Here is a 25,552-nt window from a genome sequence, read left to right as displayed (position 1 = left end):
GCCCCGCCCACTGATGGCAGCCATCTTGTCCCTATGAGTTAATATGAGTTCTAATGTCAGCCATCTTGTGTCCTTCCCTCGTGTCGGCCATCTTGTGTCGTCATCTCATGTCGGCCATCTTGTCCCATTCTCTGTCGGCCATCTTGTGTCCTTCCCTCATGTCGGCCATCTTGTGTCGTCACCTCATGTCGGCCATCTTGTCCCATTCTCTGTCGGCCATCTTGTGTCGTCACCTCGTGTCGGCCATCTTGTGTCCTTCCCTCATGTCGGCCATCTTGTCCCATTCCCTCGTGTCGGCCATCTTGTCCCATTTTCTGTCAGCCATCTTGTCCCGTTCCCTCGTGTTGGCCATCTTGTCCCATTCTCTGTCAGCCATCTTGCCCTGTTCCCTCATGTCGGCCATCTTGTCCCATTTTCTGTCAGCCATCTTGTCTCATTTCTTCATGTCGGCCATCTTGTCCCATTCTCTGTCGGCCATCTTGTCCCATTCTCAGCCATCTTGTCCCATTCTCTGTCGGCCATCTTGTCCCGTTCCCTCATGTCGGCCATCTTGTCCCATTCTCTGTCGGCCATCTTGTCTCATTTCCTCATGTCGGCCATCTTGTCCCATTCTCTGTCGGCCATCTTGTCCTGTTCCCTCGTGTCAGCCATCTTGTCCCATTCTCTGTCGGCCATCTTGTGTCCTTTCCTCGTGTCGGCCATCTTGTGTCGTCACCTCATGTCAGCCATCTTGTCTCATTCTCTGTCAGCCATCTTGTCCCATTCCCTCATGTCGGCCATTTTGTCCCATTCCCTGTGGTTCCCCACCCAGCCCCGCCCGCTGATGGCGGCCATCTTGCCCCACCCACTGACTTCACTCATCTCACCCCATCCCCTGACGTCACCCATCTGGCCCTGCCCGCTGACGGCAGCCATCTTGTGTCCGTGGGTTATTGTACCTTCTCACGTCGGCCATCTTGTTCTGCTCCCTAATGTCGGCCATCTTGCCTGACCCACTGACGGCAGCCATCTTGCCCTATTCCCTGCCATCCCCCACTTGTAATATGCTGGCGGCGGCCATCTTGCCTGACCCACTAATGGCAGCCATCTTGCCTGCCCCACTGATGGCGGCCATCTTGCCTGACCCACTGACAGCAGCCATCTTGCCCTATTCCCTGCCATCCCCCGCTTGTAATATGCCGGCGGCGGCCATCTTGCCTGCCCCGCTGATGGCGGCCATCTTGCCTGCCCCGCTGATGGTGGCCATCTTGCCCACCCTACTGACAGCAGCCATTTTGTCCTGTTCCCTGCCATGCCCCGCTTGTAATATGCTGATGGCGGCCATCTTGCCTGACCCACTAATGGCGGCCATCTTGCCTGCCCCGCTGACGGCAGCCATCTTGCCCTATTCCCTGCCATCCCCCGCTTGTAATATGATGATGGCGGCCATCTTGCCTGACCCACTAATGGCGGCCATTTTGCCTGACCCGCTGATGGCGGCCATCTTGCCTGACCCACTGACAGCAGCCATTTTGTCCTGTTCCCTGCCATCCCCCGCTTGTAATATGCCGTCGGCGGCCATCTTGCCTGCCCCACTGATGGCGGCCATCTTGCCCACCCTACTGACGGCAGCCATTTTGTCCTGTTCCCTGCCATCCCCCACTTGTAATATGCTGATGGCGGCCATCTTGCCCACCCTACTGACGGCAGCCATCTTGCCCTATTCCCTGCCATCCCCCACTTGTAATATGCTGGCGGCGGCCATCTTGCCTGCCCCGCTGATGGCGGCCATCTTGCCCACCCTACTGACGGCAGCCATTTTGTCCTGTTCCCTGCCATCCCCCACTTGTAATATGCTGGCGGCGGCCATCTTGCCTGCCCCGCTGAATGGCGGCCATCTTGCCTACCCTGTTGACGGCAGCCATTTTGTCCTGTTCCCTGCCATCCCCCGCTTGTAATATGCCGGCGGCGGCCATCTTGCCTGCCCCACTGATGGCGGCCATCTTGCCCACCCTACTGACGGCAGCCATTTTGTCCCATTCCCTGCCATCCCCCACTTGTAATATGCTGGCGGCGGCCATCTTGCCTGACCCACTAATGGCGGCCATCTTGCCCACCCTACTGACGGCAGCCATCTTGCCTGCCCCACTGATGGCGGCCATCTTGCCTACCCTGCTGATGGCAGCCATTTTGTCCTGTTCCCTGCCATCCCCCGCTTGTAATATGCTGGCGGTGGCCATCTTGCCTGCCCCACTGATGGCGGCCATCTTGCCTGACCCACTGACGGCAGCCATCTTGCCCTATTCCCTGCCATCCCCTGCTTGTAATATGCTGGCGGCGGCCATCTTGCCTGCCCCGCTGATGGCGGCCATCTTGCCTGCCCCGCTGATAGCGGCCATCTTGCCCACCCTACTGACAGCAGCCATTTTGTCCTGTTCCCTGCCATCCCCTGCTTGTAATATGCTGATGGCAGCCATCTTGCCTGCCCCACTGATGGCGGCCATCTTGCCTGACCCGCTGATGGCGGCCATCTTGCCCACCCTACTGACGGCAGCCATCTTGCCCTATTCCCTGCCATCCCCCGCTTGTAATATGCTGGTGGCGGCCATCTTGCCTACCCTGTTGACGGCAGCCATTTTGTCCTGTTCCCTGCCATCCCCCGCTTGTAATATGCCGTCGGCGGCCATCTTGCCTGCCCCGCTGATGGCGGCCATCTTGCCCACCCTACTGACGGCAGCCATCTTGCCCTATTCCCTGCCATCCCCCATTTGTAATATGCCGTCGGCGGCCATCTTGCCCGCCCGGCTGACGGCGGCCATGTTGTCCGGCGCAGGAGGAGGAGGCGCTGCTGTCGGAGATGGACGTGACGGGCCAGGCCTTCGAGGACATGCAGGAGCAGAACCTGCGGCTGCTGCAGCAGCTGCGCGAGAAGGACGACGCCAACTTCAAGCTGATGTCGGAGCGCATCAAAGCCAACCAGATCCACAAGCTGCTGCGCGAGGAGAAGGACGAGCTGGCCGAGCAGGTGCTGGCCCTCAAGGCACAGGTGGGACCCTGAAGAAGTCATTAATTAGTCATTAATAATTAATTATTCCTATTTACAGGTATTTATTAGTCACTAATGGGGTTTTTTAGCTGTTTAATAGGGATTATTAGCTATTTATTAGCTATTAATTGGGTTTATTAGTTGCTTAATAGCCACTAATGAGCTGGCCCAGCAGGTGCTGGCCCTCAAGGCACAGGTGGGACCCTGAAGAAGTCATTAATTAGTCATTAATAATTAACTATTCCTATTTACAGGTATTTATTAGTCACTAATGGGGTTTTTTAGCTGTTTAATAGGGATTAATAGCTATTTATTAGCTATTAACAGGGTTTATTAGATGTCTAATAGCCACTAATGAGCTGGCCGAGCAGGTGCTGGCCCTCAAGGCACAGGTGGGACCCTGAAAAAGTCATTAATTATCATTAATTATCAATTAATTAAATTTTAATAGCCACTAATAATGTTTTATTAGTTATTAATAGGGTTTATTAGATGTCTAATAGCCACGAATGAGCTGGCCCAGCAGGTGCTGGCCCTCAAGGCACAGGTGGGACCATGAAGAAGTCATTCATTAGTCATTAATTAATTAATTATTACTAATTATTTACAGGTATTTATTAGTAATGGGGTTTTTAGCTGTTTAATAGGCATTATTAGCTAATTATTAGTTATTAATAGGGTTTATTAGCTACTTAATAGCCACTAATGAGCTGGCCCAGCAGGTGCTGGCCCTCAAGGCGCAGGTGGGACCCTGAAGAAGTCATTAATTATCATTAATTATCAATTAATTAAATTTTAGTAGCCGCTAATAATGTTTTATTAGTTATTAATAGGGTTTATTAGCTGCTTAATAGCCACGAATGAGCTGGCCCAGCAGGTGCTGGCCCTCAAGGCACAGGTGGGACTCTGAAAAAGTCATTAATTATCATTAATTATCAATTAATTAAATTTTAATAGCCACTAATAATGTTTTATTAGTTATTAATTGGGTTTATTAGCTACTTAATAGCCACTAATGAGCTGGCCCAGCAGGTGCTGGCCCTCAAGGCACAGGTGGGACCCTGAAGATGTCATTAATTAGTAATTAATTAATAATTATTACTAATTACAGGTATTTATTAGTCACTAATGGGGTTTTTTAGCTGTTTAATAGGCATTATTAGCTATTTATTAATTATTAATAGGTTTATTAGCTACTTAATAGCCACTAATGAGCTGGCCCAGCAGGTGCTGGCCCTCAAGGCACAGGTGGGACCCCAAAAAAGTCATTAATTATCATTAATTATTAATTAATTAAATTTTAATAATCATTAGAAATAATTTATGAGTTATTAATGGTTTTTATTAGTCATTAATTACTATTATTAATTAGTTATTAGTTATTTTTATTTATTTATTAGTTGTTATTAGTGATTATGAGTTACTAACCATTTATTATTCATAGTTGCTAATTATCATAATTAATTATTAATGGTTATTAGTCGTTATTAGTGCTAATCAGTGCAAATCTAATAATGCTCGAGTTCCAATTAATAACGAGCTAATTTTGCTAAGTCGCGATTAATTACCGACTAATTAATTAGCTGTGCAGCTGGGGCAGGAGCTTCAGGAGGCCAATTAGGCCCTAATTAATTCCTAATAATTGCCTAATAATTATCTAATAATGTCGAAAACCGCTGTAGTTTTCGCTATTAATGAGCTGATTTTGGTAATTAGCGATTAATTATTAATTAATAATTAATTGTGCAGGTGGAGGCGCAGCTGCAGGAGAAGCTGGAGCTCCAGGAACCCTATTAGGACTTAATTAGCGCTAATAATTGGCTAATAATTGCCTAATTATGGCTAAAACCGCCATAATTTCATCTATTAACGAGCTGGTTTCGCTAATTAATGATTAATTAATGACTAATTAGCGCTGTGCGCAGGTGGAGGTGCAGCTGCAGGTGGTGCAGGAGCTCGAGGAACCCTATTAGGACTTAATTAGCGCTAATAATGGGCTAATAATTGCCTAATTATGGCTGAAACCGCCATAATTTCATCTATTAACGAGCTGGTTTCGCTAATTAATGATTAATTAATGATTAATTAATGACTAATTAGCGCTGTGTGCAGGTGGAGGCGCAGCTGCAGGTGGAGCAGGAGCTCCAGGAACCCTATTAGGACCTTATTAGCGCTAATAATGGGCTAATAATTGCCTAATTATGGCTGAAACTGCCATAATTTCATCTATTAAGGAGCTGATTGCGCTAATTAATGACTAATTAATGATTAATTAATGACTAATTAGCGCTGTATGCAGGTGGAGGCGCAGCTGCAGGTGGTGCAGCAGCTCCAGGAACCCTATTAGGACCTAATTAGCGCTAATAATGGGCTAATAATTGCCTGATTATGGCTGAAACCGCCATAATTTCATCTATTAACGAGCTGGTTTCGCTAATTAATGACTAATTAATGACTAATTAGTGACTAATGAGCGCTGTGCGCAGGTGGAGGCGCAGCTGCAGGTGGAGCAGGAGCTCCAGGAACCCTATTAGGACCTAATTAGCGCTAATAATGAGCTAATAATTGCCTAATTATGGCTAAAACCGCCATAATTTCATCTATTAACGAGCTGGTTTTGCTAATTAATGATTAATTAATGATTAATTAATGACTAATTAGCGCTGTGCGCAGGTGGAGGCGCAGCTGCAGGTGGTGCAGAAGCTGGAGGAGAATAAATGACGCTAATTAGCGCTAATAATGAGCTAATAACGCCCTGATTTTGGCCCTAAACTCCCTGATTTTGGCTATTAAGGCGCTGATTTCGCTAATTAATGACTAATTAATGATTAATTAATGACTAATTAGCGCTGTGTGCAGGTGGAGGCGCAGCTGCAGGTGGTGCAGAAGCTGGAGGAGAAGGCACAGACGCTAATTAGCGCTAATAATGAGCTAATAATTGCCTAATTATGGCTAAAACCGCCATAATTTCATCTATTAATGAGCTGATTTCGCTAATTAATGATTAATTAATGGTTAATTAATGACTAATGAGCGCTGTGCGCAGGTGGAGGCGCAGCTGCAGGTGGAGCAGGAGCTCCAGGAACCCTATTAGGACCTAATTAGCGCTAATAATGAGCTAATAATTGCCTAATTATGGCTAAAACGGCCATAATTTCATCTATTAACGAGCCAATTGCGCTAATTAATGACTAATTAATGATTAATTAGTGACTAATGAGCGCTGTGTGCAGGTGGAGGCGCAGCTGCAGGTGGTGCAGAAGCTGGAGGAGAATAAATGACGCTAATTAGCGCTAATAATGAGCTAATAACGCCCTGATTTTGGCCCTAAACTGCCTGGTTTTGGCTATTAAGGAGCTGATTTCGCTAATTAATGATTAATTAATGACTAATTAATGACTAATTAGCGCTGTGGGCAGGTGGAGGCGCAGCTGCAGGTGGAGCAGGAGCTCCAGGAACCCTATTAGGACTTAATTAGCGCTAATAATGGGCTAATAATTGCCTAATTATGGCTGAAACCGCCATAATTTCATCTATTAACGAGCTGATTGCGCTAATTAATGATTAATTAATGATTAATTAATGACTAATTAGCGCTGTGTGCAGGTGGAGGCGCAGCTGCAGGTGGTGCAGGAGCTCGAGGAACCCTATTAGGACTTAATTAGTGCTAATAATGAGCTAATAATTGCCTAATTATGGCTGAAACCGCCATAATTTCATCTATTAACGAGCTGGTTTTGCTAATTAATGATTAATTAATGACTAATTAATGACTAATTAGCGCTGTGTGCAGGTGGAGGCGCCGCTGCAGGTGGAGCAGGAGCTCCAGGAACCCTATTAGGACCTAATTAGCGCTAATAATTGGTTAATAATTGCCTAATTATGGCTGAAACCGCCATAATTTCATCTATTAACGAGCTGATTTCGCTAATTAATGATTAATTAATGACTAATTAGCGCTGTGTGCAGGTGGAGGCGCAGCTGCAGGTGGAGCAGGAGCTCCAGGAACCCTATTAGGACTTAATTAGCGCTAATAATGGGCTAATAATTGCCTAATTATGGCTAAAACCGCCATAATTTCATCTATTAACAAGCTGGTTTCGCTAATTAATGATTAATTAATGATTAATTAATGACTAATTAGCGCTGTGCGCAGGTGGAGGCGCAGCTGCAGGCGAAGCAGGAGCTCCAGGAACCCTATTAGGACCTAATTAGCGCTAATAATGGGCTAATAATTGCCTAATTATGGCTAAAACCGCCATAATTTCATCTATTAACGAGCTGATTGTGCTTATTAATGATTAATTAATGATTAATTAGTGACTAATTAGCGCTGTGTGCAGGTGGAGGCGCAGCTGCAGGTGGAGCAGGAGCTCCAGGAACCCTATTAGGACCTAATTAGCGCTAATAATTGGCTAATAATTGCCTAATTATGGCTAAAACCGCCATAATTTCATCTATTAACGAGCTGATTGTGCTTATTAATGATTAATTAATGATTAATTAGTGACTAATTAGCGCTGTGTGCAGGTGGAGGCGCAGCTGCAGGTGGTGCAGAAGCTGGAGGAGAATAAATGACGCTAATTAGCGCTAATAATGAGCTAATAACTCCCTGATTTTGGCCCTAAACTCCCTGATTTTGGCTATTAAGGAGCTGATTGCGCTAATTAATGACTAAATAATGATTAATTAATGACTAATTAGCGCTGTGTGCAGGTGGAGGCGCAGCTGCAGGTGGTGCAGCAGCTCCAGGAACCCTATTAGGACCTAATTAGCGCTAATAATGGGCTAATAATTGCCTGATTATGGCTAAAACCGCCATAATTTCATCAATTAACGAGCTGATTTCGCTAATTAATGACTAATTAATGATTAATTAGTGACTAATGAGCGCTGTGTGCAGGTGGAGGCGCAGCTGCAGGTGGAGCTGGAGCTCCAGGAACCCTATTAGGACCTAATTAGTGCTAATAATGGGCTAATAATTTCCTGATTATGGCTGAAACCGCCATAATTTCATCTATTAAGGAGCTGGTTTTGCTAATTAATGACTAATTAATGATTAATTAGTGACTAATTAGCACTGTGCGCAGGTGGAGGCGCAGCTGCAGGTGGAGCTGGAGCTCCAGGAACCCTATTAGGACCTAATTAGCGCTAATAATTGGCTAATAATTGCCTAATTATGGCTAAAACCGCCATAATTTCATCAATTTACGACCTGGTTTCGCTAATTAATGATTAATTAATGACTAATTAGCGCTGTGCACAGGTGGAGGCGCAGCTGCAGGTGGTGCAGAAGCTGGAGGAGAATAAATGACGTTAATTAGCGCTAATAATGAGCTAATAACGCCCTGATTTTGGCCCTAAACTCCCTGATTTTGGCTATTAAGGAGCTGATTTCGCTAATTAATGACTAATTAATGATTAATTAATGACTAATTAGCGCTGTGCGCAGGTGGAGGCGCAGCTGCAGGTGAAGCAGGAGCTCCAGGAACCCTATTAGGACCTAATTAACGCTAATAATGGGCTAATAATTGCCTGATTATGGCTGAAACCGCCATAATTTCATCAATTAACGAGCTGGTTTCACTAATTAATGATTAATTAATGACCAATTAGCGCTGTGCGCAGGTGGAGGCGCAGCTGCAGGTGGTGCAGAAGCTGGAGGAGAAGGAGCGGGGCCTGCAGAGCGCCCTGGGCGCCGTGGAGAAGGAGCTGAGCCTGCGCTCGCAGGCGCTCGAGCTGCACAAGAGGAAGGTGAGCGCTGCCCTGCCTGGGTGTGCCCGGGGGTGCCCACAGGTGTGCCCAGGTGTGCCTGGGTGTGCCCAGGTGTGCCCGGGGGTGCCCAGGTGTGCCCAGGGGTGCCCAGGTGTGCCCCCAGGTGTGCCCAGGTGTGCCCAGGTGTGCCCAGGTGGGTGCCTGGGTGGGCGGTGCCCAGGTGTGCCCGGGTGTGCCCAGGTGTGCCCGGGCGTGCCCAGGTGTGGTCCCAGGTGTGCCCAGGTGTACCCAGGTGGGTGCCCAGGTGGGCGCCCAGGCGGGTGGGCGCTCAGGTGGGTGCTCAGGTGGGTGCCCAGGCGGGCGCCCAGGTGGGTGCTCAGGTGGGTGCCCGGGCCGGTGGCGCTCAGGTGAGTGCTCAGGTCCGCGCCCAGGTGGGTGCTCAGGTGGGTGCCCGGGTGGGTGCTGGTGTGCGCGCGGTGCCCAGGTGGGTGCTCAGGTGGGTGCTCAGGTGGGTGCCCAGGCGGGTGGGTGCTCGGGTGCTCAGGTGAGTGCCCAGGCGGGTGCCCGGGTGCTCAGGTGGGTGCCCAGGTGGGTGCTCAGGTGGGCGCTCAGGTGGGTGCTCAGGTGGGTGGTGCCCAGGTGGGCGGTACCCGGGTGGGTGCTCAGGTGGGTGGGTGCCCGGGTGGGTGCCCAGGTGGGCGCTCAGGTGGGTGCCCAGGCGGGCGGCGCCCAGGTGGGTGCTCAGGTGGGCGCTCAGGTGGGTGCCCAGGTGGGTGCCCAGGCGGGTGGCGCCCAGGTGGGTGCTCGGGTGCTCAGATGGGTGCCCAGGCGGGTGGCGCCCAGGTGGGTGCCCAGGTGGGCGCCCAGGTGGGTGCTCAGGTGCTCAGGTGGGTGCCCGGGTGGGTGCTCAGGTGGGCGCTCAGGTGGGCACTCAGGTGGGTGCTCAGGTGGGCAGTGCCCAGGTGGGCACTCAGGTGCTCAGGTGGGTGCCCAGGCGGGTGCTCAGGTGGGTGGGTGCCCAGGTGGGTGCTCAGGTGGGCGCTCAGGTGGGGACTCAGGTGGGTGCTCAGGTGGGTGCTCAGGTGGGTGCTCAGGTGGGCAGTGCCCAGGTGGGCGCTCAGGTGCTCAGGTGGGTGCCCAGGCGGGTGCTCAGGTGGGCGGTACCCGGGTGGGTGCTCAGGTGGGTGGGCGCTCAGGTGGGTGCCCAGGTGGGTGGGTGCCCAGGTGGGCGCCCAGGTGGGCGCCCAGGCGGGTGCTCAGGTGAGCGCGGTTGCGCCGGCAGGCGGTGGAGGCGGCGCAGCTGGCCGAGGACCTGCGGGCGCAGGGCGAGCACGTGCAGGCGCGGCTGCGGGAGCTGCAGGTGTGCGCCGCCGAGAACCGCGCCGCCAAGGACAAGGAGGCGCTGAGCCTCAAGAGAGCCCAGGTGGGTCCCGGGGATCTACGGGAATTGTTACGGGAATTGTTACGGGAATTCCGGGAATTCTGGGAATTACGGGAATTACGGGAATTACGGCGATTCCAGGAGATCTGGGACTTCTGGGAAATCCGGGAAATCCGGGAGGGTTCGGGGATTCTGGGAATTACGGGGATTCCGGGCAATCCGGGAATTCTGAGAAATCCGGGAAATCCGGGAGGGTTCAGGGATCCCGGGAATTACGGGAATGCCGGGGAATTCTGGGAAATCCGGGAATTACGGGAATTACGGGGATTACGGGGATTCCGGGAGATCGGGGAATTCTGGGAATTCTGGGAAATCCGGGAAATCTGGGAAATCTGGGGATTCCGGGGATTCCGGGAGATCTGGGACTTCTGGGAAATCCGGGAAATCCGGAAGGGTTCGGGGATTCCGGGAATTGCGGGGATTCCGGGAATTCCGGGAGATCGGGGAATTCTGGGAAATCCGGGAGATCGGGGAATTCTGGGAAATCCGGGAATTACGGGAGATCTGGGAATTCTGGGAAATCCGGGAGATCGGGGAATTCTGGGAAATCTGGGAATCCCGGGAAATCCAGGAATTCCGGAAGGGTTCAGGGATCCCGGGAATTACGGGAATTCCGGGAGATCCAGGGATTCCGGGAGATCCGGGACTTCTGGGAAATCCGGGAATTACGGGAATTACGGGGATTACGGGGAATTCTGGGAAATCCAGGAAATCTGGGAAATCCGGGAAATCCGGGAGATCCAGGGATTCCGGGAGATCTGGGAATTCTGGGAAATCCGGGAAATCCGTAAGGGTTCGGGGATCCCGGGAATTACGGGAATTCCGGGGATTACGGGAGATCGGGCAAATGTGGGAAATCCAGGAAATCCCTGAGGGTTCGGGGATCCTGGGAATTACGGGGAATCCGGGAGATCAGGGAAATCTGGGAAATCCGGGAATTACAGGAGATCTGGGAATTCTGGGAAATCCGGGAGATCGGGGAATTCTGGGAAATCCGGGAATTACGGGAGATCGGGGAATTCTGGGAAATCCGGGAGATCGGGGAATTCTGGGAAATCTGGGAATCCCGGGAAATCCAGGAATTCCGGGAGGGTTCAGGGATCCCGGGAATTACAGGAATTACGGGAATTACAGGAATTACGGGAATTCCGGGAGATCTGGGAAATCTGGGAACTCCGGGAAATCCGGGAAATCCCTGAGGGTTCAGGGATCCTGGGAATTACGGGGAATCCGGGAGATCTGGGAAATCTGGGAAATCTGGGGATTCCGGGGATTCCAGGAGATCTGGGACTTCTGGGAAATCCGGGAAATCCGGGAGGGTTCGGGGATCCCGGGAATTCCGGGAATTACGGGAATTCCGGGGATTACGGGGATCCTGGGAATTCTGGGAAATCCGGGAAATCCAGGAGGGTTCAGGGATCCCGGGAATTACAGGATTACGGGAATTCCGGGAGATCTGGGGATTCCGGGAGATCTGGGAATTCTGGGAAATCCGGGAGGGTTCGGGGATCCCGGGAATTACGGGGATTCTGGGAAATCCGGGAGATCTGGGAAATCTGGGAAATCTGGGACTTCTGGGAAATCCGGGAAATCCGGGAATTCCGGGAGGGTTCGGGGATCCCGGGAATTACGGGAATTCCGGGAATTCCGGGAGATCCGGGGATTCCGGGGACTGATCTGGGAAATCTGGGAACTCCGGGAAATCCGGGAAATCCGTAAGGGTTCGGGGATCCCGGGAATTACGGGAATTCCGGGGATTACGGGAGATCGGGGAAATGTGGGAAATCCGGGAAATCCCTGAGGGTTCGGGGATCCCGGGAATTACGGGAATTCCGGGAGATCCGGGGATTCCGGGAGATCTGGGACTTCTGGGAAATCCGGGAAATGCAGGAGGGTTCGGGGATCCCGGGAATTCCAGGAGGATTCGGGGATCCCGGGAATTCCGGGAATTACGGGGATTCTGGGGATTCCGGGGAGATCGGGGAAATGTGGGAAACCCGGGAATTCCAGGAAATGAGGGAATTCCGGGAATTCCGGGAGATCGGGGAAATCTGGGAAATCCGGGAAATCCCTGAGGGTTCGGGGATCCCGGGAATTACGGGAATTCCGGGAGATCCGGGGATTCCGGGAGATCTGGGAAATGTGGGAAATCTGGGAACTCCGGGAAATCCAGGAAATCCCTGAGGGTTCGGGGATCCTGGGAATTACGGGGAATCCGGGAGATCAGCGAAATCTGGGAAATCCGGGAATTACAGGAGATCTGGGAATTCTGGGAAATCCGGGAGATCGGGGAATTCTGGGAAATCCGGGAATTACGGGAGATCTGGGAATTCTGGGAAATCCGGGAGATCGGGGAATTCTGGGAAATCTGGGAATCCCGGGAGATCCAGGAATTCCGGGAGGGTTCAGGGATCCCGGGAATTACGGGAATTACGGGAATTACAGGAATTACGGGAATTCCGGGAGATCCAGGGATTCCGGGAGATCCGGGACTTCTGGGAAATCCGGGGAATTACGGGAATTACGGGGATTACGGGGAATTCTGGGAAATCCAGGAAATCTGGGAAATCCGGGAAATCCGGGAGATCCAGGGATTCCAGGAGATCTGGGAATTCTGGGAAATCCAGGAAATCCGGGAGGGTTCGGGGATCCCGGGAATTACGGGATTACGGGAATTCCGGGAGATCCGGGAGATCGGGGAAATCTGGGAAATCTGGGAATTATGGGAATTACAGGGATTCTGGGAGATCGGAGAAATCTGGGAAATCCGGGAATTCCGGGAGGGTTCGGGGATCCTGGGAATTACGGGAATTCCGGGGGATTACAGGAGATCCAGGGATTCCAGGAGATCGGGGAAATCTGGGAATTCTGGGAATTCTGGGAAATCCCTGAGGGTTCGGGGATCCCGGGAATTTCGGGAATTCTGGGGATTACGGGAGATCCGGGAGATCCAGGGATTACGGGAAATCTGGGAATTCTGGGAAATCCGGGAAATCCAGGAGGGTTCGGGGATCCCGGGAATTCCGGGAGGGTTTGGGGATCCCGGGAATTACGGGAATTCCAGGGATTCCGGGAGATCGGAGAAATGTGGGAAACCCGGGAATTCCAGGAAATCAGGGAATTCCGGGAATTCCGGGAGATCGGGGAAATCTGGGAAATCCGGGAAATCCCTGAGGGTTCGGGGAAATCCCGGGAATTCCGGGAATTCCGGGAATTCCGGGGATTACGGGGATCCTGGGAATTCTGGGAAATCCGGGAAATCCGGGAAGTCTGGGAAATCCGGGAAATCCGGGAGGGTTCGGGGATCCCAGGAATTCCGGGAATTCTGGGGGATCCGGGGATTCCGGGAGATCCGGGAATTCTGGGAAATCCGGGAAATCCAGGAGGGTTCGGGGATCCCGGGAATTACGGGAATTCCGGGAATTCCGGGAGATCCGGGGATTCCGGGAGATCCAGGAATTCTGGGAAATCCGGGAAATCCGGGAGGGTCCGGGAATTACGGGAATTACGGGGATTCCGGGAGATCTGGGAAATCTGGGAATTTTGGGGATTCCGGGAATTCCGGGGATTCCGGGAGATTTGGGAAATCCGGGAAATCCGGGAAAGCCCTGAGGGTTCGGGGATCCTGGGAATTACGGGAATTCCAGGGATTACGGGAGATACGGGGATTCCGGGAGATCTGGGAAATCTGGGAATTCTGGGAAATCCGGGAAACGCGGGAGGATTCGGGGATCCCGGGAAATCTGGGGATCCTGGGAAATCTGGGAATTCCGGGAATTCCAGGAATTCTGGGAAATCAGGGAATTCTGGGAAATCCAGGAGGGTTCGAGGATCCCGGGAAATCTGGGGATTCCGGGAAATCTGGGAAATTTGGGAATTCTAGGATATCCGGCAAATCCAGGAATTCTGGGAAATCCGGGAAATCTGTGAGGGTTCGGGGATCCCGGGAATTACGGCAATTCCAGGAATTCCGGAAGATCCGGGGATTCCCGGAGATCGGGGAAATCTGGGAAATCCGGGAATCCCGGGAAATCAGGGAAATCTGGGAATTCTGGGGATTCCAGGAATTCCGGGAGATCTGGGGATTCTGGGAAATCTGGGGATTCCGGGAATTCTGGGGATCCCGGGAATTCCAGGAAATCTGGGAATTCCAGGAAACTCGGGGATCCCGGGAAATCTGGGAAATCCGGGGATTCCGGGAGATCTGGGAATTCTGGGAAATCCGGGAAATCCAGGAGGGTTCGGGGATCCCGGGAAATCCGGGAATTCCGGGAAATCCAGGGTTCCCGGGAATTCCAAGAAATCTGGGAATTCTAGGAAATTTGAGGATTCCGGGAAATCTAAGAATTCTGGGAAATCTGGGATTTCCAGAAAATCTGGGAATTCCAGGAAATCCGGGGATTCCAGGAAATCCAGGAATTCCGGAAAATCCGGGGATCTTGGGAAATCCAGGAAATCTGGGAATTCCAGGAATTTTTGGAAATCGGGACCCCGGGAAATCAGGGAAATCTGGGAAATCCAGGAATTCTGGGAAATCTGGGAATTCCGGAAAATCCGGGAATTCCAGGAAATCGAGGAAATCTGGGAAATCCGGGAAATCTGGGAATTCTGGGGATCCTGGGAAATCTGGGAATTCCGGGAATTCCGGGAATTCCGGGAAATCCGGGATTGGGTGGAATTAGGTGGAATTCTGGGAATTTCGGAGGGAAACGTGAGGATTTTGGGGAGATTTTAGGGGAATTTTGGGAATTTTGGGAATTCCGGGAGGGTTTTGGGAGGATTTTGTGGGATTTTAGAGGGAATTTTGGGAATTTGGGGGTGAAAATCAAAGATTTTGGGGAGATTTTAGGGGGGAATTTTGGGAATTTTGGGAATTCCGGGAGGATTTGGGGAGATTTAGGGGGAATTTAGGGAATTTTGGGGGGAAATGTGAGGATTTTGGGGAGATTTTTGGGTGGATTTTGGGAATTTTGGGGAGATTTTTGGGTGGATTTTGGGAATTTTGGGAATTCTGGGAGGATTTGGGTAGAATTTTGGGGGAATTCTGGGAATTTTGGGGGGAAATGTGAGGATTTTGGGGAGATTTTTGAGGGAATTCCAGGAATTTTGGGGAGATTTAGGGGGAATTTTGGGAATTCTGGGAATTCTGGGAGATTTTGGGGGATTTCAGATGGAATTTGGGGAATTTTGGGGGGAAATGTGAAGATTTTGGGGAGATTTTTGGGTGGATTTTGGGAATTTTGGGAATTCCCGGAGGGTTTGGGGAGGATTTTGGGGGGATTTTGGGGGATTTCAGGTGGATTTTTGGGAATTTTGGGTTGAAAATCAAGAATTTTGGAGAGATTTACGGGGGAATTTCTGGAATTTTGGGAATTCCGGGAGGATTTGGGGAGATTTTGGGAGATTCGGGGGATTTCAGGTGGAATTTCGGGAATTTTTGGGGGAAATTTGAAGATTTTGGGGAGATTTTGGGGGGGATTTTGGGAATTTTGGGAATTCCGAGAGGGTTTGGGGAGAATTTTGTGGGATTTCGGGAATTTTGGGGGGATATGTGAGGATTTTGGGGAGATTTTTGGGTGGATTTTGGGAATTTTGGGAATTTTGGGAATTCCGGGAGGCTTTGGGGAGGATTTTGGGGGAATTCTGGGAATTTTGGGGGGAAATGTCAGGATTTTGGGGAGATTTTAGGGGGAATTTCGGGAATTTTGGGAATTCCGGGAGGATTTGGGGGGGATTTTGGGAGATTTGGGGGATTTTAGGTGGAATTTGGGGGATTTTGGGGGGAAATGTGAGGATTTTGGGGAGATTTTAGGGGGATTTTGGGAATTTTGGGAATTCCCGGGAGGGTTTGGGGAGAATTTTGGGGAATTTGGGGAATTTTAGGGGGAAATGTGAGGATTTTGGGGAGATTAGTGAAGGAATTCCAGGAATTTTGGGGAGATTTAGGGGGAACTTTGGGAATTTTGGGAATTCCGGGAGATTTTGGGGGATTTCAGGTGGAATTCTGGGAATTTTGGGGGGAAATGTGAGGATTTTGGGGAGATTTTTTGGGGGAATTTTGGGAATTCTGGGAATTCTGGGAGATTTTGGGGGATTTTAGGTGGAATTTGGGGAATTTTGGGGAGAAATGTGAGGATTTTGGGGAGAGTTTTGGGTGGATTTTGGGAATTTTGGGAATTCCGGGAGGATTTTGGGGGATTTTGTGGGATTTTAGAGGGAATTCTGGGAATTTTTGGTGGAAATTTGGGGATTTTGGGGAGATTTTAGGGGGAATTTTGGGAATTCCCGGGAGGATTTGGGGAGAATTTTGGGGAATTCGGGGAATTTTGGGGGAAATGTGAAGATTTTGGAGAGATTTTTGGGGGGATTTTGGGAATTTTGGGAATTCCGAGAAGATTTTGGGAGAATTTTGTGGGATTTTGGGAATTTTGGGGGGAAATGCGAGGATTTTGGGGAGATTAGTGAAGGAATTCCAGGAATTTTGGGGAGATTTAGGGGGAATTTTGGGAATTTTTTGGGCCCATTTTGGGAATTTTTTGAGCCCATTTTTGGGAATTTTCCGGGCCCATTTTGGGGAATTTTTGGGGTCCATTTTGGGAATTTTTCGCGTCCGTTTTGGGAATTTTTTGACCCCATTTTTGGGAATTTTTTGAGCCCATTTTAGGAATTTTTTGAGCCCACTTTGGGAATTTTTTGGGCCCATTTTGGGAATTTTCCGGGCCCATTTTGGGAATTTTCCGGGCCCATTTTGGGAATTTTCCGGGCCCATTTTGGCAATTTTTCAGGTCCATTTTGGGAATTTTTTGAGCCCATTTTGGGGAACATTTTGGGAATTTTCCGGGCCCATTTTGGGAATTTTTGGAACCCCATTTTGGGAATTTTTTGGGCCCATTTTGGGAATTTTTGACCCCATTTTTGGTTATTTTTTTGGGCTCATTTTGGGAATTTTTTGAGCCCATTTTGGGAATTTTCCGGGCCCATTTTGGGAATTTTCCGGGCCCATTTTGGGAATTTTTGAGCCCATTTTGGGTATTTTCCGGGCCCATTTTGGGAATTTTTTGATCCCATTTTTGGGAATTTTTTGAGCCCACTTTGGGAATTTTTTGGGCCCATTTTGGGAATTTTCCGGGCCCATTTTGGGAATTTTCCGGGCCCATTTTGGGAATTTTTTGGGCCCATTTTTGGGAATTTTTCGGGTCCATTTTGGGAATTTTTTGAGCCCATTTTGGGAATTTTTTGAGCCCATTTTGGGAATTTTTGACCCCATTTTTGGGAATTTTCCGGGCCCATTTTGGGAATTTTTTGAGCCCATTTTGGGAATTTTCTGGGCCCATTTTGGGAATTTTTTGAGCCCATTTTGGGAATTTTTTGAGCCCATTTTAGGAATTTTCCGGGCCCTTTTTTGGGCCCATTTTGGGAATTTTTTGACCCCATTTTGGGAATTTTTTGAGCCCTTTTTTGGGCCCATTTTGGGAATTTTTTGACCCCATTTTGGGAATTTTTCGAGCCCATTTTGGGAATTTTTCGGGCCCATTTTGGGAATTTTTTGACCCCATTTTGGGAATTTTTTGGGCCCATTTTGGGAATTTTTTGAGCCCATTTTGGGAATTTTTCGAGCCCATTTTGGGAATTTTTTGGGAATTTTTCGAGCCCATTTTTGGGAATTTTTTGAGCCCATTTTGGGAATTTTTCGAGCCCATTTTGGGAATTTTTCGCGTCCATTTTGGGAATTTTTTGAGCCCATTTTGGGGAACATTTTGGGAATTTTTCGGGGCCATTTTGGGAATTTTTGGGGAACATTTTGGGAATTTTTGACCCTATTTTTGGGAATTTTTAGGGCCCATTTTTGGGAATTTTCCGGGCCCATTTTGGGAATTTTTGGGGCCCATTTTGGGAATTTTTTGACCCCATTTTGGGAATTTTCCGGGCCCATTTTGGGAATTTTCCGGGCCCATTTTGGGAATTTTTGGGGCCCATTTTGGGAATTTTTTGACCCCATTTTTGGGAATTTTCCGGGCCCATTTTGGGAATTTTTTGAGCCCATTTTGGGAATTTTCCGGGCCCATTTTGGGAATTTTTTGACCCCATTTTTGGGAATTTTCCGGGCCCATTTTGGGAATTTTTTGAGCCCAATTTTGGAATTTTCCGGGTCCATTTTGGGAATTTTTTGGGCCCATTTTGGGAATTTTTTGAGCCCATTTTGGGAATTTTTTGAGCCCTTTTTTGGGCCCATTTTGGGAATTTTTTGACCCCATTTTGGGAATTTTCCGGGCCCATTTTGGGAATTTTTTGACCCCATTTTTGGGAATTTTTTGAGCCCATTTTAGGAATTTTTTGAGCCCACTTTGGGAATTTTTTGGGCCCATTTTGGGAATTTTTTGACCCCATTTTGGGAATTTTCCGGGCCCATTTTGGCAATTTTTCAGGCCCATTTTAGGAATTTTTCAGGTCCATTTTGGGAATTTTTCAGGTCCATTTTGGGAATTTTTTGAGCCCATTTTGGGGAACATTTTGGGAATTTTCCGGGCCCATTTTGGGAATTTTTGGACCCCATTTTGGGAATTTTTTGGGCCCATTTTGGGAATTTTTGACCCCATTTTTGGTTATTTTTTTGGGCTCATTTTGGGAATTTTTTGAGCCCATTTTGGGAATTTTCCGGGCCCATTTTGGGAATTTTTGGGGCCCATTTTGGGAATTTTCCGGGCCCATTTTGGGAATTTTTTGAGCCCATTTTGGGTATTTTCCGGGCCCATTTTGGGAATTTTTTGGTCCCATTTTGGGAATTTTCCGGGCCCATTTTGGGAATTTTTTGGGCCCATTTTGGGAATTTTCCGGGCCCATTTTGGGAATTTTTTGGGCCCATTTTGGTAATTTTTGGGGAACATTTTGGGAATTTTTCGCGTCCATTTTGGGAATTTTTCGAGTCCATTTTGGGAATTTTTTGGTCCCATTTTGGGAATTTTCCAGGCCCATTTTGGGAATTTCTTTGGCCCATTATGGGAATTTTTTGAGCCCATTTTTGGGGAACATTTTGGGAATTTTTTGGTCCCATTTTGGGAATTTTTCGGGCCGATTTTGGGAATTTTTTGACCCCATTTTTGGGAATTTTTTGAGCCCATTTTAGGAATTTTTTGACTCCATTTTTGGGAATTTTCCGGGCCCATTTTGGGAATTTTTTGGGCCCATTTTTGGGAATTTTTCGGGCCCATTTTGGGAATTTTTTGATCCCATTTTGGGAATTTTCTGGGCCCATTTTGGGAATTTTCCGGGCCCATTTTGGGAATTTTTGGGGAACATTTTGGGAATTTTTTGAGCCCATTTTGGGGATTTTTTGAGCCCATTTTGGGGATTTTTTGAGCCCATTTTGGGAATTTTTCGAGCCCATTTTGGGAATTTTTCAGGTCCATTTTGGGAATTTTTTGAGCCCATTTTGGGGAACATTTTGGGAATTTTTTGACCCCATTTTGGGAATTTTTTGGGCCCATTTTTGGGAATTTTTCGGGTCCATTTTGGGAATTTTTTGAGCCCATTTTGGGAATTTTTTGAGCCCATTTTGGGAATTTTTTGGGCCCATTTTTGGGAATTTTTTGACCCCATTTTTGGGAATTTTTTGAGCCCATTTTGGGAATTTTTTGACCCCATTTTGGGAATTTTCCGGGCCTATTTTGGGAATTTTTGGGGAACATTTTGGGAATTTTTCGGGCCCATTTTGGCAAATTTTCAGGTCCATTTTAGGAATTTTTCAGGTCCATTTTGGGAATTTTCCGGGCCCATTTTGGGAATTTTTGGGGAACATTTTGGGAATTTTCCGGGCCCATTTTGGGAATTTTTCGAGTCCATTTTGGGAATTTTTTGACCCCATTTTTGGCAATATTTGGGGAACATTTTGGGAATTTTTCGTGTCCATTTTGGGAATTTTTCGGGCCCATTTTGGTAATTTTTGGGGAACATTTTGGGAATTTTTCGCGTCCATTTTGGGAATTTTTCGAGTCCATTTTGGGAATTTTCCGGGCCCATTTTGGGAATTTTTGGGGAAATTTTGGGAATTTTTTGAGCCCATTTTGGGAATTTTTTGACCCCATTTTGGGAATTTTTTGGGCCCATTTTGGGAATTTTCCGGGCCCATTTTAGGAATTTTCCGGGCCCATTTTGGGAATTTTCCGGGCCCATTTTGGGAATTTTCCGGGCCCATTTTGGGAATTTTTGGGGCCCATTTTGGTAATTTTTTGACACCATTTATGGGAATTTTTTGAGCCCATTTTGGGAATTTTTGGGGAACATTTTGGGAATTTTTCAGGTCCATTTTGGGAATTTTTCGCGTCCATTTTGGGAATTTTTTGAGCCCATTTTGGGGAACATTTTGGGAATTTTTCGGGGCCATTTTGGGAATTTTTGGGGAACATTTTGGGAATTTTTGACCCTATTTTTGGGAATTTTTAGGGCCCATTTTTGGGAATTTTCCGGGCCCATTTTGGGAATTTTTCCGGAAATTTTGGGGCGTTTTCGGGGCCGTTTGGGGTAATTCCGGCTGCCGCCTGCAGGAGGAGCTGTCGCGGCTGCGCCGGAAGCTGGAGAAGCAGCGCAAGGTCGAGGTCTACGCCGACGCCGACCAGATCCTGCAGGAGGAGATCAAGGAGTACCGGGTGAGCTTCCGGGACCTTCCGGGACCTTCTGGGACCTCCTGGGACCTCCTGGGACCCTGAGGAATCTTGGGTGGAGCTCCAGGACCTTGGGTGGAGCTCCAGGACCTTGGGTGGAGCTCCAGGACCTTGGGTGGAGCTCCAGGACCTTGGGTGAAGCTCCAGGACCTTGGGTGGAGCTCCAGGATCTTGGGCGGAGCTCCAGGACCTTGGGTGGAGCTCCAGGACCTTGGGTGGAGCTCCAGGACCTTGGTTGACCTTTAACAATTTCAGATTGGTTTGGATGACCTTTGGTTGACCATCATTGACCTTGGTTGACCTTTAGTGACCTTGGTTGACCATCATTGACCTTGGTAGACCTTTAATGACCTTGGTTGACCATCATTGACCTTGGTTGACCTTTAATGACCTTGGTTGACCATCATTGACCTTGGTTGACCTTTAATGACCTTGGTTGACCATCATTGACCTTGGTTGACCTTTAGTGACCTTGGTTGACCATCATTGACCTTGGTTGACCTTTAATGACCATGGTTGACCATCATTGACCTTGGTTGACCTTTAGTGACCTTGGTTGACCATCATTGACCTTGGTAGACCTTTAATGACCATGGTTGACCATCATTGACCTTAGCTGACCTTTAATGACCTTGGTTGACCATCGCTGACCTTTAATGACCTTGGTTGACCATCATTGACCTTGGTTGACCTTTAATGACCTTGGTTGACCATCGCTGACCTTTAATGACCTTGGTTGACCGTCATTGACCTTGGTTGACCTTTAATGACCTTGGTTGACCTTCATTGACCTTGGTTGACCTTTAATGACCTTGGTTGACCATCGCTGACCTTTAATGACCTTGGTTGACCGTCATTGACCTTGGTTGACCTTTAATGACCTTGGTTGACCTTCATTGACCTTGGTTGACCTTTAATGACCTTGGTTGACCATCATTGACCTTAGCTGACCTTGGTTGACCTTGGTTGACCTTTAGTGACCTTGGTTGACCTTCAGTGAGTTCAGATGATGTTGGATGACCGTTGGATGGTCATTGATGGCTTTGGTTGACCTTTAGTGACCTTGGTTGAACTTTAATGACCTTGGTTGACCTTTAGTGATCTTGGTTGACCTCTAGTGACCTTGGTTGACCTTTAGTGACCTTGGTTGACCTTCAGTGAGTTCAGATGATGTTGGATGACCGTTGGATGGTCATTGATGGCTTTGGTTGACCTTTAATGATCTTGGTTGGCTTTGGTTGACCTTAAATGACTTCGGTTGATCTTGGTCAACCTTTAATGACTTTAGGATATCTTGGATGATCCTTGGTTGCCAACTGATGGCTTTGGTTGACCTTTAATGACCTTGGTTGACCTTTAATGACTTCCGATTGTCTTGGATGACCTTCGTTGGCCGTTGGTGGTTCTGGTTGATCTTCAGTGACCTTGGTCGACCTTTAATGACTTCAGATTGTCTTGGATGACCTTCGTTGGCCGTTGGTGATTTTGGTTGACCTTCGATGACCTTGGTCGGTCTTTAATGACTTCAGATTGTCTTGGATGACCTTCGTTGGCCGTTGGTGATTTTGGTTGACCTTCGATGACCTTGGTCGGTCTTTAATGACTTCAGATTGTCTTGGATGACCTTCGTTGGCCGTTGGTGGTTTGGGTTGACCTTTAATGACCTTGGTCGACCTTTAATGACCTTGGTCAATCTTTAATGACTTCAGATTGTCTTGGATGACCTTCGTTGGCTGTTGGTGGTTTGGGTTGACCTTTAACGACCTTGGTTGACCTTTAATGACCTTGGTTGACCTTTAGTGGCTCCAAACGCCCTTGGACGACCCTTGGTTGACTTCGCCCATCCTTTAACGACCATTAATGACCGTTAGCGACCTCTAACGCCCGTTACCGACCTCGGCTGACCGGCGGTGACCGGCGGTCACTCCCCCTGACCCGCTGTCCCCTCCGGCCAGGCCCGGCTGACCTGTCCGTGCTGCAACGCGCGCAAGAAGGACGCGGTGCTGACCAAGTGCTTCCACGTCTTCTGCTTCGAGTGCGTCAAGAGCCGCTACGACACGCGCCAGCGCAAGTGCCCCAAGTGCAACGCGGCCTTCGGCGCCCACGACTTCCACCGCGTCTATATCAGCTGAGCACCACGTGGTGGCCACCGGTCACCTGTGGTCACCTGTGGTCATCTGTGGTCACCTGTGGTCATCTGTGGTCATCTGTGGTCATCCGTGGTCACCTGTGGTCATCTGTGGTCATCTGTGGCCATCTGGGGCCATCTGTGGCCATCATCTGAGGTCATCTGTGCCCATCCCTGGTGACCACCACCGCCACTGACCACCCACGGTCACCCAATGTCCATCCTTCGGCGCGAACGACTTCCACCACGTCTACATCAGCTGAGCGCCGGCGGGCACCCCGTGGTGGCCACTGGTCACCTGTGGTCATCTGTGGTCATCCCTGGTGACCACCACCGCCACTGACCACCCACGGTCACCCAATGTCCATCCTTTGGTGACCACAGCCCCGACTTTCATCGTGTCTACATCAGCTGAGCGCCGGCGGGCACCACGTGGTGGCCACTGGTCATCTGTGGTCATCTGTGGTCATCCGTGGTCATTTGTGGTCATCTGTGTCCATCCTTGGTGATCACCGCCCCAAACGACCACCCACGGTCACCCAATGTCCATCCTTCGGCGCCCACGACTTCCACCGCGTCTACATCAGCTGAGCGCCGGCCGGCACCCCGTGGTGGCCACTGGTCATCTGTGGTCGTCCGTGGTCATCCTTGGTCATCTGTGGTCATCTGTGTCCATCCTTGGTGATCACTGCCTCAAACGACCACCCACGGTCACCCAATGTCCATCCTTTGGCGCCCACGACTTCCACCGCGTCTACATCAGCTGAGCGCCGGCGGGCACCCCGTGGTGGCCACTGGTCATCTGTGGTCATCTGTGGTCATCTGTGGTCATCTGTGGTCACCTGTGTCCATCCTTGGTGACCACCACCGCCACTGACCACCCACGGTCACCCAATGTCCATCCTTCGGCGCCCACGACTTCCACCGCGTCTACATCAGCTGAGCGCCGGCCGGCACCCCGTGGTGGCCACTGGTCATCTGTGGTCACCTGTGGTCATCTGTGGTCATCTGTGGTCATCTGTGTCCATCCTTGGTGATCACTGCCTCAAACGACCACCCACGGTCACCCAATGTCCATCCTTCGGCGCCCACGACTTCCACCGCGTCTACATCAGCTGAGCGCCGGCCGGCACCCCATGGTGGCCACTGGTCATCTGTGGTCATCTGTGGTCATCTGTGGTCACCTGTGGCCATCTGTGGTCATCTGGGGTCATTTGTGGTCATCTGTGTCCATCCTTGGTGACCACCACCGCTACTGACCACCCACGGTCACCCAATGTCCATGGTTTGGTGACCACGACTTCCACCGCGTCTACATCAGCTGAGTGCCGGCGGGCACCCCGTGGTGGCCACTGGTCATCTGTGGCCATCTGTGGCCATCTGTGGTCATCTGTGGTCATCTGTGTCCATGCCTGGTGACCACCACCGCCACTGACCACTCACGGTCACCCAATGTCCATCCTTCGGCGCCCACGACTTCCACCGCGTCTACATCAGCTGAGCACCACGTGGTGGCCACCGGTCACCTGTGGTCACCTGTGGTCATCTGTGGTCATCCGTGGTCATCTGTGTCCATCCTTGGTGATCACCGCCCCAAACGGCCACCCACGGTCACCCAATGTCCATCCTTTGGCGTGCACGACTTCCACCGCGTCTACATCAGCTGAGCGCCGGTGGGCACCCCGTGGTGGCCACCGGTCACCTGTGGTCATCTGTGGCCATCTGTGGTCATCCGGGGTCATCTGTGGTCATCCTTGGCCATCTGTGGTCATCTGTGTCCATCCCTGGTGACCACCTCCGTCACTGACCACCCACGGTCACCCAATGTCCATGCTTTGGTGCGCACGACTTCCACCGTGTCTACATCAGCTGAGCGCCGGCGGGCACCCCGTGGTGGCCACCGGTCATCTGTGGTCATCTGTGGTCATCTGTGGTCACCTGTGGTCATCTGTGTCCATTCTTGGTGATCACCGCCCCAAACGACCACCCATGGTCACCCAATGTCCATCCTTCGGCGCGCACGACTTCCACCATGTCTACATCAGCTGAGCGCCGGCCGGCACCACGTGGTGGCCACTGGTCACCTGTGTCCATCCTTGGTGACCACCACCGCCACTGACCACCCACGGTCACCCAATGTCCATCCTTTGGTGACCACGACTTCCACCGCGTCTACATCAGCTGAGCGCTGGCGGGCACCACGTGGTGGCCACTGGTCACCTGTGGTCGTCCGTGGTCACCCGTGGTCATCTGTGTCCATCCTTGGTGACCACCACCGTCACTGACCACCCATGGTCACCCAATGTCCATCCTTTGGTGACCACGGCCATGGCTTCCACCGTGTCTGTATCAGCTGAGAGTCAGTGGTCACCCCCTGGTGGCTAGTGGTCATCTGTGGTCTTTCGTGGTCATCTGTGGTCATCTGTGGTCATCTGTGTCCATCCCTGGTGACCACCGGCACCGATGATCGCCCGCATTCTTCCCGTGTCCATCCTTGTTGACCAATGACCACCGGTGACCATCGCTGACCACCAGTGATGGCCACTGACCACCAGTGATGGTCACTGACCACCAGTGATGGCCAC

At 50.1% G+C, this 25,552-nt stretch overlaps 4 protein-coding genes across 4 annotated transcripts in view; all 4 read left to right on the top strand.

Moving 5' to 3' along the window:
* The window catches only part of LOC137466702 (keratin-associated protein 4-3-like), a 2,461-nt gene extending 1,637 nt beyond the window's left edge, over positions 1 to 824 (top strand). Inside the window, exons 4-5 of the mRNA XM_068178386.1 lie at positions 61 to 292; positions 424 to 824. Coding sequence (XP_068034487.1) covers positions 61 to 292; positions 424 to 824 — 633 coding nt within the window. The remainder of the gene's footprint in view (positions 1 to 60; positions 293 to 423) is intronic.
* The window catches only part of LOC137466753 (E3 ubiquitin-protein ligase BRE1A-like), a 13,248-nt gene extending 7,260 nt beyond the window's left edge, over positions 1 to 5,988 (top strand). The window contains exons 3-4 of the mRNA XM_068178435.1: positions 2,813 to 3,025; positions 5,885 to 5,988. Of these exons, the coding sequence (XP_068034536.1) occupies positions 2,813 to 3,025; positions 5,885 to 5,971 (300 nt within the window). The 3' untranslated portion in view covers positions 5,972 to 5,988. The remainder of the gene's footprint in view (positions 1 to 2,812; positions 3,026 to 5,884) is intronic.
* The window catches only part of LOC137466706 (E3 ubiquitin-protein ligase BRE1B-like), a 115,304-nt gene extending 92,031 nt beyond the window's left edge, over positions 1 to 23,273 (top strand). Inside the window, exons 19-23 of the mRNA XM_068178389.1 lie at positions 8,654 to 8,779; positions 10,023 to 10,163; positions 20,723 to 20,824; positions 22,795 to 22,961; positions 23,221 to 23,273. Of these exons, the coding sequence (XP_068034490.1) occupies positions 8,654 to 8,779; positions 10,023 to 10,163; positions 20,723 to 20,824; positions 22,795 to 22,961; positions 23,221 to 23,230 (546 nt within the window). The 3' untranslated portion in view covers positions 23,231 to 23,273. The remainder of the gene's footprint in view (positions 1 to 8,653; positions 8,780 to 10,022; positions 10,164 to 20,722; positions 20,825 to 22,794; positions 22,962 to 23,220) is intronic.
* On the top strand, positions 12,392 to 13,793 carry LOC137466768 (collagen alpha-1(IX) chain-like; the record flags this gene model as incomplete). The annotated part of the gene is given in 2 exon segments (XM_068178445.1): positions 12,392 to 13,665; positions 13,667 to 13,793. Coding segments are annotated over 2 exon segments (1,401 nt in total), but the record flags the coding sequence as incomplete, so codon positions are not given.
* Positions 23,274 to 25,552: the final 2,279 nt, after the last annotated feature.

The sequence above is a fragment of the Anomalospiza imberbis genome, unplaced genomic scaffold (assembly GCF_031753505.1).
Source record: "Anomalospiza imberbis isolate Cuckoo-Finch-1a 21T00152 unplaced genomic scaffold, ASM3175350v1 scaffold_43, whole genome shotgun sequence".
NCBI lineage: Eukaryota > Metazoa > Chordata > Aves > Passeriformes > Viduidae > Anomalospiza > Anomalospiza imberbis.
This window is presented reverse-complemented; position numbering and strand designations above follow the sequence as displayed.